Source organism: Parasteatoda tepidariorum, chromosome 4 (genome assembly GCF_043381705.1).
Source record: "Parasteatoda tepidariorum isolate YZ-2023 chromosome 4, CAS_Ptep_4.0, whole genome shotgun sequence".
Lineage (NCBI taxonomy): Eukaryota > Metazoa > Arthropoda > Arachnida > Araneae > Theridiidae > Parasteatoda > Parasteatoda tepidariorum.
This window is the reverse complement of record NC_092207.1, coordinates 34,069,090-34,082,184: the sequence shown is the minus strand read 5'-3', so window position 1 is coordinate 34,082,184 and position 13,095 is coordinate 34,069,090. Positions and strand designations below refer to the sequence as shown.

At 27.3% G+C, this 13,095-nt stretch overlaps 1 protein-coding gene across 1 annotated transcript in view; it reads left to right on the top strand.

Annotated features, from left to right (window-relative positions):
* The first annotated feature begins 7,102 nt into the window (after window positions 1–7,102).
* The window catches only part of LOC107436700 (mucin-2-like), a 42,487-nt gene continuing 36,494 nt past the window's right edge, over window positions 7,103–13,095 (top strand). The window contains exon 1 of the mRNA XM_071179642.1: window positions 7,103–7,381. Coding sequence (XP_071035743.1) covers window positions 7,315–7,381 — 67 coding nt within the window. The 5' untranslated portion in view covers window positions 7,103–7,314. The remainder of the gene's footprint in view (window positions 7,382–13,095) is intronic.

The window sequence follows — 13,095 nt, the reverse complement described above, 5'->3', positions numbered from 1 at the left end:
CCTTTGGTAAACGTCCGAAATATATACTAGGTCGAGTTAAGTGCCATTGCCCGGTATACCCTACACTGATGTTTTTCTATGGTTCAGTGCAACTGCCCGGTATACATTTGCCCGGTATATCATACACTGATGTTTTTTTAAGAGCAAGTGCCATTCCCCGGTATACATTTGTCCGGTATACCCTACACTGATGTTTTTTTAAGGTCAAGGGTCACTGCCCGTTATACATTTGCCCGATACTCCGAACACTGATATTTTTCCAATCTATCGTCAGTAAGTATTAAAATATCGAATAAATGTAATTATATTCAGGAATAAATTAATTCAAATCGGATGTAATAAATATTTCGAACATTCATCAAAGCGACTATGTGATTGTCAACATTCACCGGTGAAAGTCAACAACCACCGATTTCGCTCATTCACAGTAACATGCACATCATTTACATAATAACCTCATCAGGACGTTTATTTCATACTTTGCCTAAATAGCACCCGGCATTGTATAGAATGCCTAGGCATTCTATACATTGCCTAGGCAAAGTATGTAATGCTTCTCACATTTCATACTTTGCCTAAAAACGTCAGGCACTCTGTACAATTCCTAGTCATTCTCTACAATGCCGGCGTTTCATACTTTGCCGATAACATAGATATTTATTTCTTTAGCAAACCAGTTTTAATAATATTAAGCAGAGTATATTAATATCAATGAAAATTTAAATATAGTGTAATGATTCTTATGCATATAAATGGACAGTATTCATATATATATAGATTTTTAACAAAAAAAAATATACAAATATTGCATCTTTATATTTATTTCTTGAGAAAACCAGTACTAATTACATTAAGCAGAGTGTATTAATGACAATGAAAATTTAAATATAGTGTAATGATTTTGATGCATATAAATAGAGTGTACTCATATAAAAGGATTTCTAATAATAAGTCTCATAATATACGCGAAATTAAGTAAAAAGTATTAAAGGTAATAATAATTTAAAATAGCTTTACTGTAATATTTTTAGCGCATAAAAAATGCCTTGATATATTTTTCAAGATCAAAATTAGTGCTATTAAAATTAATTGGAGAGTAATATTTTCAACAAAATTTTAAGTGTAGTACATATAATGATTATTTTGATACATATAAGCGATTTATACGTTTTTAATAATTAGTCTAACAAGGTTAACGAAATTAAGTAGAGTGTTTTAAAATTAATGATAATTATTGCACATAAATGTATAGATATGTAAAATTCTTGAAAGCGAAATTTTTATTCACCTTATAATTTTTATATTATATTATTATAATTATTATAATTATTATTAATATTATTACTATAATTATAATAATTATTGGTATAATAATTATTATAATTATTATTATAATTATTATAATAATAATAATAATTATTATTATTATAATTACAATTATTTATTCATCCTGTTGGAAGAATGGGTATACAGCTAGTAGGAAAAGTTATTATTTTATGAGGGAATAGTTTGCTCGGCACGATCTCTGCTTAAACTGATAAATGATAAATCTTCTATAGATTATACATAACATAAAATCTATTATTCCATATATTATACTATTATTGATAAATGATGTAATTCTGAATCTTAATGAGTGTTTTTTACAGTGTGTTTTTATTGTTAGCACTATAATCAACACTGTTACTGTTTATTTTCTCTTAATTTAAAATTTATTTTCTGAATTTCAATCACAAACATTTTTAAACGATTAATATTCAACAAGTGCAACAATATGTTATACAACAACAATAAGTATTCAATAAGTACAACATAAGTTTTTTCCATTTAAAATAGAAATTTGCGATAAAATGACTTGTTATAATAAAATAACATAAAAATTTTAAAAATCCGTTTTTCCAGCTAACTGGAAAAGAAAAAACAATTTTATTTTTTGACCCACATGAGCCACATAATTTTTCAAAACACGTTGTATTGTGATTATCGCTGGTGATAAAGTGTATAACGAAATTAATCTACGCAACGATTTTGAGCCTGACGAAGAATTTTCTGTCTGTTTATGATTTAAGGAGGTTGAAATTTTGAGTGGCGATAAATTTTGCTACGCTGAGCTCCAGGTGAAATTTGAGCAATCTAACTAATCGCAAAGTGGTCAAAATAAGGATTATCTATAAGTATTATTTATGAATGTGCAGGTCAAGAAATGCTCACTACTAGCATTACCATCCTACACAGTGCACCTAATCCATTGATACAGTTGAGACACCTGTGTTCCTCTTATATACTTTTTTCTGACGCTCTAATTACAAGCAAAAATATTTTGTATGTATTTTTAATTATAAAAATAGTCTAATATTACTAAAAAAATCTGCTGGATTAGAATTATATTTGCACTAAAATATAAAATTCCAAAGAGAAGTTTCAAAAAAGAAATTTTTCTGTCATATTCAAATATTTATGAATAAATAATTTTGCAAATTGAAAAAATTTCAATGATAAATAATGGTTTCTCTTTTATCTAAATAACTGCAAATATATGTGCAAATTTCAAAAATCATTGTTTAGTAGTCAGACCAGTTACGAAGATTTTGCCTTTAACGCAGAAAAAAATCCTGCTCTATTTCCTAATCACGAATTATTAAAATGCTGGATATAATATTTTCACTTATTTTGATCGAAATTAATGCAAGATGGAAAAAGTATGAAAAACGTGTTTAATAAAAAATCTGCGTCAAAAGTTTAAACACTTGAAACTGGTTGAAAAGTGGTCTGAAACTGGATTTTCGATTAATTATTTTTGGAAAGAATATAGCGATAAGATCTGAATGTAATAGAATTGATTGAAACTAGAGATGTCAAGCAGTACAGAGCTCCATTTATAATGTAATCACTCTAGCTAATCGGTCAGTTGTCGAAATTTCGATTAACTATAAATTTCTAGTAGTAATAACACAGCGATAAATTCTGCTTGTGGCAAGGCTGTCAGGAAGTAAGAATCTTTTAATTTGTCGTAAGGCTCCGAGTTCTAATATAGCTTAAAACACCCTAGTTTTTCGGAAAAAAGTCGTACTTTTTTTCTAGCGATCAATGAACTTTACAATAGTGTTTTGATAAATTTTGATTGCAGTGATCAAGAATTTACAGAAATTTGCATCGTCGTCAAGAACTGAGGTACCTTTACAAAACAAGCACTCTAGTAAATCAGAAAGTGGTCGGAAACTTCTTTTAATAATAATATCGTGATAAACTCGGCAGTCGTGATAAACGTGAACAGTCGGAAATTGATTGCTGATAGTATTGTAATCCAGCATGGAGCCTCAGTTAAGATTTGAGTGCTCTAGCCAGTTTTAATATGATCAGAAAGCTTTATTTGAGAATAAATTTCCTTTGATGTTAAATCGCTATAAATTCTGCTGGCAACAATCGGAAAATGATCGAATCTTGAATTGACATTGAGTACGGAACTTGAGAATGGTTTTGAGTATTAGAGCTGGTCGGAAAGTATTCTGAATTTTGACTACAAGATTCCATCGACACAAGCATTCACCCATCGAAAATTTATAGCAAAGGTGGCAAGATTCCATTGAATTAATAAAATTTCAATGAAATAGAAAGTATATTTATATTAAGTTAAAAGTATTTAAATAATAAAAAAATATGTTAATAATATAACAATAAAAAAAAGCTTTTACCATCCTAGTTTTTTTGTAAAGTTATCAATAATTCACACTTATAATTGGATACCTGCAAGTGACGTCATCGTAGGCAAAACGTGGCATTAGTTGATTTAGAAATCAATCAGGTCCGAGACACACGCTTGACGTCGCTTACATTTATCTAATTAAATTTGATTTAAGTCACATGGTTAAGCATAATCACTTCCGTTCTTCTCTTGTTGCAAGTACAGTCGGACTTTTATTTAACGAACATTTTGCGAATTTTTTTCGAGGAACCAAGAATATTTTAGAAATTTCTTCGTAAAATAACTTCCAAATAGCGAGGTGAATATTCTATTTAGCGAAATTTTCTTCTAGATCCACTTTCCCTATTTCCCAAAATATTTTAGAACATTTCAAACTTGATAACGCATTTTATGGGGGAAGTGATCTCGAATTGATTTTCTAAGTCACTTAAGTTTTAGAGCAATCAGTAAAATTCCTTTTCCTTTTTGTTTACATTTCAAGCGAAAAAGTCAGACAAAATAAACGGATTTTATCAGTAGCAATTAAACTTAAGAACGCACGTTGTAATGTGTGTTTAAAATTACTTTAGCTATAATTTTATACACAAATTTAGCTTCTTTTAGTTGAAAATGTGTGTATCATGATAGTGTAGCACTGGATAATGTTTTGCTCTATTCTTGCTTTCTATGCAGATTACTTTTATGGCTAAGATTTATAAAATAAATAGTAGATGCTAGTTTACAAGATAAAGGTGTATCGATTGTTATTTTAATTATGTCTAGTGTTTATGAACTTAAAACCCGTTTTGTGTTGCTTAAGTATCGTAAAATGTGATTTTCTATTTAACAAATTTTCCATTTAACGAACTTATTATCGGGATTAAGCAACTTCGTTAAATAGAGGTCCTACTTTACTTAATTATGCTACTCATTTAAGTTTCATTATTAACATATCTTTAACTCAAACATCGCATTATACTAAAGAAGAAATATTAAAGTTACAAAAAAAAAAAAAACAATGTGCAAGCCAAAAGTTCCCATCACGGAGAGAAGAAAGTTAAATTTTAATTAAGCGTCGCCAAGTGTGTTAACCATTCCACCATCTTTCTCTTCTTTCTCTTTGGCAACCCCGCTATTTCGGACAATTTTAAAGCTATTCTTGTAACTCTCAAACTTAAGTCAGATATCAGAAACTCTACTTCGGACTTTGAGATCGCTTTCACTTAAACCAAATTATTTCACAATAAATATAAATGAATTAGTAGGACTATTTACATAATAAAATATCCACAAGTTTGTTTCGTGCATATTCGTACATCAATAAAAATAAAAGTCATCTATATTGGAATTTATCGCAGATTTTAACTTATAAAAAATAAATCAATGTAATATTAATAATACAAATAAATTTAAAGAGCATTAATAATATGAATAAATTTAAGAAGAATACCGTTACATAAAAATATAATTAACCTTATATTGTAAATAATGAATCGAATAACATAATAGTATTTATTAGAGTTATGCAATAGATGGAGAAAAAAAACTTTAGTATCTATACCAGTGGTTACCAACTGGCGGCCTGCGAAGGCTTTTTTTGTGGTCCGTGCGTGAACTAAAATATATCAGTTGTAATTTTTTTTACGGACAATTTTCGTAAAAATTTTATATGGCTTTCAAATACTTTTCTTTCGTTAAAAAAAACCTAATTTCTTCGTTTCTGTGAAATTCAACATACCAACGGTGTAAGTGATTTTTTGGTCTCAGGTTCTGCATACAAGATTTTGCAATTATCAGGTTTTGCATCCAAGAAAATATTTATTCAAATAAAAAAATAATCGTGTATGTCTGCCGTTTTATTTCGTTTTTTTTGCATTTTGTGAATATAATTTATCATGTGCGCATCAGAAATTTTTTATATGTAATGCTCCTTCAAACATAAAAGAGTCCTATATGAAATTTTGATAAAGTTGAGGCCCGCCACTTGACTGGTGTTTTTAATTGCGGCCCCCGGTCTCATGTAAGTTGGAAACCCCTGATCTGATCTATTCTGAAGTAATTTTAGCGAACAAAAAGATAGTTTATGAATTCTGCATTCATTTTTCTAGCGAAGTATACTATTGAAATTATGTAGTTTATCAAAGTTAGTTATAATTAACTTCAATAAACTCTATTGTTTGTATGTGTCATAGTCTATTTGAATTATTCAGCTTTTTGAAAGCAGCCACTAATTGTCAAAGTTTTCAGTGTTTTCTAATCAAACGGACACTTTTTCAGAATTAATACAGTGAGCTTATACGTCTTTAGACTAATTAAGAAATATATCATTTATTGCCTAAATTGTCTGATTAATGTCGGGCAGCTTGCAATAAGCCCAGAGTAGCGAAGACTTACAGTAAATAGTCGAGGAAATTGTTTAGCGCTATAAGAATATGTGAATTTTATCAAATCGAATAATTCTTAACTCTTTTCCCGATTTACCAAAAAACTAAAAAATAATGGATAAATTGAAAATTCTGAAAATTTTTCCAATTTGCCTGACGCATTGCAAAGTGCCGAAGACATTTGCGAAGTGCCGTTTTTTTCTATTAGGCTATGACACGTATAACTAGAGGTTTACGAACATAAATACATTATAAGGGAGCTTAAAAATATTATTGAATCTAAAAAGAACGCGTAATTTTCAATATAAGGTACTAATTTAGGCATAATAGCATTGATACAGTTAAGAATAAAAGCCGAATATTTCAATTAGCCAACGAAACATATAAACAATGGATTACGAACATTAATTCTTTGTAAGAGATATTATTGAATTTAAGAAAAATGTTTCATAATCAATATGTATTAATTTGAGTCAAATCGCATCGATACAATTTAGAATACAATTTTTTTTAAAGCCTATACATTGCTTGTGTAGTATTGTATTGAATAACACTTCTGCATAATGTATAATATTTAGCATAATCTATTAATTTAAGTGTAATACCATTGTTACCATTAAAATAATATTATTTTAACTGCTATACATCTCTTGTAAAATATTGTATTGTATACATCTCTTGTATAATGTATAATATTTAGCATAATGTATAAATTTAAGTACTATAGTATTGATACAGTTAAGAATAATATAATTTTAACGCCTATACATCTCTTTATTACAAAGTTAACAATCACGGAAGGCATGTAAAGGAAAATGAACCAACTTTATATGAATAGCAAATGAGAAATTCGAAAATTCCGCGGCATCCCGGCTGGAATAGCGGATGAGGCAACCAACAGAGCATATCCAGTAGCTTCTTCATTTTTTTTCCACCTGTTGCGATCTTCGTTTATTTGTTTATTTATTTTTTTTCCAAAATATGAAGACGAAACGCGAATTGCTGACCCTGCCTATAAATGTGAGAGCGTTTCTCCAGAATCGACTTCGGTATCTTCGTGAGTCGGTAGTGTCAGTTGCATCTTCAACTTCAGTGAGTGAAAGTAGTAGTTATAGAGTGACGGGGGTGACAGATGATCTAGGATCTCGTATTTACATGGAATCAGTGATTTGCCTTTAAATATCAAAGGATTTTTTTCTCTCTCTTCATATTTGTGCTAAGTGTGCAGAAGTACATCGACCGTTCTGGATGGCTTTGTACTTTTGGATCATTTCTTATCTGTTGGCTTTGTGTCTTGGTTATTGTCAATCACAGGGTAAGTTAATTATTGTAATTAAATATTGTCATTAATTATTTTTTACTTTATTGAGTCATTTTACAAGTACATTAGAAACAAAAAATTATTTGCTTATTTCATTTTAGCTTATTGATTAAAAATTCATAAATTGTCTCCAGATTTTCATATAAAAATTTACAAATTCTCAAGTACTGTAATTATTTACTTTTGGTCACATTAAGCCATTTCACAAGTATCTAGGACAAAGTATAACAACTTATTTCATCTTTACTTATTGATTAAAAAATATATAAATTATCTTTAGGTTTAAATATTAAAATTTACAAATTTTTAACTTATTTTAAATTTATAATTGTCATAAATTTGATATCAGGAAATTTTATTTAGTAAAATTTATCATTCAAATATAAAAAATTATAAATTCTTATATTATTTTTAATTTATAAATTAAATAAATTTAATACTTTTATAAACAAAAATTTATTATTTACATATAAAAACTGATAAATGCATAATTCAATATAAATTAATAAATGTTTTGATTAATTTCTGATTAATTAATTTATAAAAATTAAAATATATTTAAAATTATTAGTTATTGTTGAATATTATTAATATTTAATTACGAAAAAATTTATAAATTATCATTGAACGCTAAATATGTAGTTTATTGTGAACAATAGAATATACACTTAGGAAATAGCAGGAATTAACACACTTTACAATGTGCAAGTATTCTAACACTTACATTCATAATTTTTCATTAAGATTTAATTTACATATTAAATTTTAGCGACATTATTTTAACTGATAAACCTAAAAATTGGTAGTACAGTTATTTGTTAACCATTTTTTTTCTTGGTGCCACACAAGACACTTTTCCAAAGTGTTCATTTGTAATATAAAACTTGTAATTTTTTCTGCAATCATAATTTTTTGACTAAGAAACATTGTAAAACATCTAAATATTTTAAGCATCGATGTTATATCCTCTTTTTATAAAAGCACTTTTTATATTATTACTTGCCTTCAGATTTGATCCTAAATAAGTTTAAATAAATATAACACATAAATATTCCCGTATTTATTCCTAATATTAAACAATCTAACACTGAACAACTCCTTCAACTTGACTACCTTTTCGATTGTAAAAAAGTAAAATATACCGAAAATGCTGCTTTCCACTTTTCATATTTGAAAGAGCAGCAACCGTAAACTACAGAGCAGAATCAATCGAACTTTTTACAAGTAAGTCTTGCTATATTATCTGTAAAAATGTATAATGATTATGCTGCTTGAGTATGAAGTTAACAGTGAAAAAAATACATAAAAAATGCGTACAAAATACAGTCCTCCGTTGAGAAAAAACGAACAAACTCCGTTTCCGAACAAAATTTAAATTTCGAAGTAATTCAACTTAGTTTAAATAAACAAGAAAAATACTTAAAGTGTTACTCACCAATTAATTTGTACACAAATAAATTCGAGCAAATTATGTGTAAAACGTTTTTAAAATATTTATGAAGTTATAGATTGTTTTGAACTTCTTTTTTTACTCTAAATTAAAGGACCGTTCCAAATTATCAGTCAAAGTGGTAGTCAATTGTCAATAAGTAAAAGTTTGCTTTAATTCACAAATATTTTTTATCCAGGTAGTTTTAGTAACATATATCATGAAAAAAATTTCAAATTTTTTTTTACTGCTCACAAACTAATTTTGCAAAATAGTTTTTACACCAAGAAAGGTTTAAAAGAGCAAAATTTTTAAGTTTTTCGTTCTTTTTTATGTACGAAAGATTAACACTTTTTTAGCAAACGATTACAAACGCATTTTCGTATTCTTTTCTAAACTTTTATTTTTTAAAAAATGAAATGTTTGTCTTGAGTTTAAAAAATAACAATTTACAAAATAATGTTAACCCCAATAAATATTTTTCAGTGAAATATTTTTTTAATCAAAAATGTTCTTTTTTAAAATGTAAAAATTAAACATTTTTTCAGTAAACGATTGAATTACGAGTTTTCACTATCGTTTTCTTAGTTCTTATTTAAAAACAAATGTTTCAGTACGTCTGAAAATAATGAGATTTCTTGGGAAATTATCGATATTTCGAGTTTAGTTATTAATTTTCCTGCTATAAGTTCCTTATTTTAGGAACGTTATAGACCACCTATTTTAATATGTGTGTTTTTAAGGTAAATTTATAAAGCTTTCAATTTCATTACTTTTATCACCAAAATGAATTCGTTTCAAACATTTTAAAATATAATATCGTTCCTCTGTTATGATTTTTTTCTATATTATTAAATTTTGCGCTGTTTATATACAACAATAAAAAAAAAATTTCCACGAGCGTAAATAATGCAGACGATTTTATTTCTTCAATAAATCTATTGAGTAAAACTTGTATATTCATTAAAGCTTTGTTTAACCCCACCACCAGTTAATATAATTTAGTATTCTAATTGATATATTTTAAGATACCCCATACTTAGAAGAAAATCAGTTACTTTGTTTTTTTTTATTTATTATCTATAAATATGTGTTTTATAAAACTACCATGAATATTTATATAAATAGTAATTATAGACCAAGTTTTTACAATAATTAACAATTAATAAGTCTCTAAAATAAATGCTCTTCAATTGGCAGATTTTTTAAAAAGAAAAGTGGCATAGTCTCGAATAACGAACGGTATCAATTTAAAGAATTTAAGGATAAAACAAATTCCGAAACAAAAGTATTCTAAAAAGATAATTATCTAAATCCCAAAATCTTTCTAACAAAAAAAAAATATTCATTTTATTAAATTCTCTATTCCTAATAATGGACGAAATTTGATGAATTGTGATCGAAGCAGTGAACACAATAATAATTTAGAAACATAAGACGCATTTTCTTCTTTGAATTTTTGAAACAGTTAAATAAAGAAAATTATCACATAGGTTTCCTAATTAAAGTAGTAATTCTTATGAGCTTAAAAAAACATCACAAATAACACTTAATTTAAAAAACAAATTTCTTGTACTAGGTAAGAGTCTTCTTGGTTTGAAGGACACGCTTAACATTTGCCTATTAATTATTTCTTGTAATTTATTAAGATAAGGCTCACACAAAAGCGGACTTACTTTTGATCTTTTTATCCGAGGATTCAAACACTTTATCAAATCCTACAGTCTGTAAATTTTGAATAAGTAGATCAATGCTTAAATTTTTTTTTTTTTTAAATTTTTGTCTAATCACTTGAATAAAAAAAAAGCTGTTACCTACAATTTGAAAATTTTTTTCTTCGTGATAAAAAAATTTTTCATATTTTCCTCAGATTTAAACTACATAATTTCAAAAACAAAATGTTTCAATTAAACTAAATTTTATAACTTAGTTCTACACGATTTTAATTTAGTCATAAAAAGGAAATGTAATAACTATTGCATGAGCAAATTCTCTTTCTTCTTGCAAAAAACTTTTAACTTCTTCTGCTATGTTTTTATAATGTGTTTATAGATATTTAAATACTTTTAAGTGAATTTTTTCTCGATTATTTTTGCTTCACGTTACATTTTGCTGCTCAAAATCTATAAGATTTGGAATCTTGAAAATACGAAAATCTGTAGAAAATGTATGAGTAGTATAAGTATAAAAAACAAACGATTCAATTATTAATTCGAGAAGTATCAACTATTAAACTTATAGTAAGAAAGATTGGTCCATCTACTGTCACCTGAAATGCAACTACAGAGTTGAAATTTGACGTACTGATAGTACCATTTTGAGTTACAACTTTAACGAGAATTTTTTTCGAAATTTCTATTTGTTCGAGAATTATTGCAATGTTAATGAGTTTTTTCCCATTTCTTTTGCTTTAAATAATAATTATATCTCCATTGTTGTATATAGAGAGAGATTGTGTTCGATAAAAAAAACTCAGGAAACAAACTAGTGTACGTCATTTATCACTAACTCTAAAAGCATATACTCTCATTTATATTGTATTATATTATATTATATTATATTATATTATATTATATTATATTATATNAATAAGAATATATATATATATATATAAAGAGAGAGAGAGAAAAACCTCCACCATCTCTGTGTAACGACCTTCTATAATTACGACGATTTTTGGGAGGGGAATCACGGAATTTTTTCCATAGAATTTGCGTTGAAGAAGATATTTAGGTGAGACCATTAAAACTTCTCTCAGCAACCGGACAGTCCTTCGCACCAAATGCGGAAAAGGTCAAATAAGGAAACACGAAAAAATACCAAAACAAAAATTTTAATAAAACAAATTAGATAGAAATAATTGTGTGAGACTCTTGTTTAGAGAGCTCTTTTCGGCGATCTCTGAAGGAGATCTACAACCTCATGATGCAGTCATGAAACAAGGCATCTCAAACAAACAAGTTTTGAAACTAACTATTTTTTTACGATTTAAAATTCAATACGAACTTAAACAAAAAACAAAATGTTTATTTATTTAAAATAGTCCTATTCTTTCATAATTGGTAAATTTTTTTACCCATAATTATATCAGTACAGGTCATTTACATTGACTCTAAATTTTATTCACGAATCTCGTTTTGATGACGCCACCACAAATGGCATTTCCGCACCAAAAAATGACACTGAGTAATATTAAATAACAATTGAATAATTAATATAACAGTTCTTTACCATTAATATCATCAATAACAACAAGAATCCATATTCTGTCTAATTCTGACGTGAAAAGTACGCATAGCAAACTAATTCAATTGTATTGGTTATTAGAAAGCGGAGTTTTCGTTATTATAAACTTTTCAATTGTTTTTCTTGTTTCCTGATTTTAACTATTCTACTACACACGTTAATGCAATTCTTTTCAACCTCGTCAAAATTTCGCACCAAATTGTTTTGAACTTGTGCAATTATATGCAATTCCATTTCTAGTGTGGGCGCATCCTTTCACTTTTGAAGAAAGTTAACGTAAAAACAACCCCTCCGTTGCATCAAATTATATGCATGTTATTCCAAGTTCAACGACCGGAAAAAAAATTGATTTTAAACAATAGTTGTTTCAAATCTTTTTGTAAAAAAAGATGAACGTGCTTATTACTTCTGCTGCTTTGAATTAGGTGTTCTTGTTCATAAACTTCTCAAAACATTTGATTATTTCCATTTAAAAAAATAATGAGGGCAACACTAACAAAACGCTTAAAAATCAATTTATGTAGAATTTGTTGAACTCAAAGGAAAATTCTCTGAAAATATCAAAACATTTCTAACAAAATAATTTAATTGTTTAGGGTGAAAATTTTTGAATTTTTTATGTTTAACAAGAGAAAATTCTTTTCCATTAAAGGGGATGTAAGAAATTGTTAAGCTATTATTGACCCTACTGATGATTGATAATAGTTTGGGAAATGAAACAAACGATTGTGGTAATAGGTACTACTTCTATTGTTATAATATATACAATTTTGATAAGTTTTTTGCGACCTTCTTTAACGGATAACTTCCTAAGAGAGGTTAATCTTAACGTATCCTTTTAAAGCAGTTATTATAACATCTTTAACCCTAACCTATTTTCTTTTGGGGTGGCTAGGGAGATGAACACTTTTTTTTCTTATGACGAATATTAAAATAGTTGCGCTTAAACGAAGTGGATCTTTTCTATTATTAGCTACCACCTTTATTATAAAATACATCAATTGAATTATCTCAATTTGTTATAAATATATTT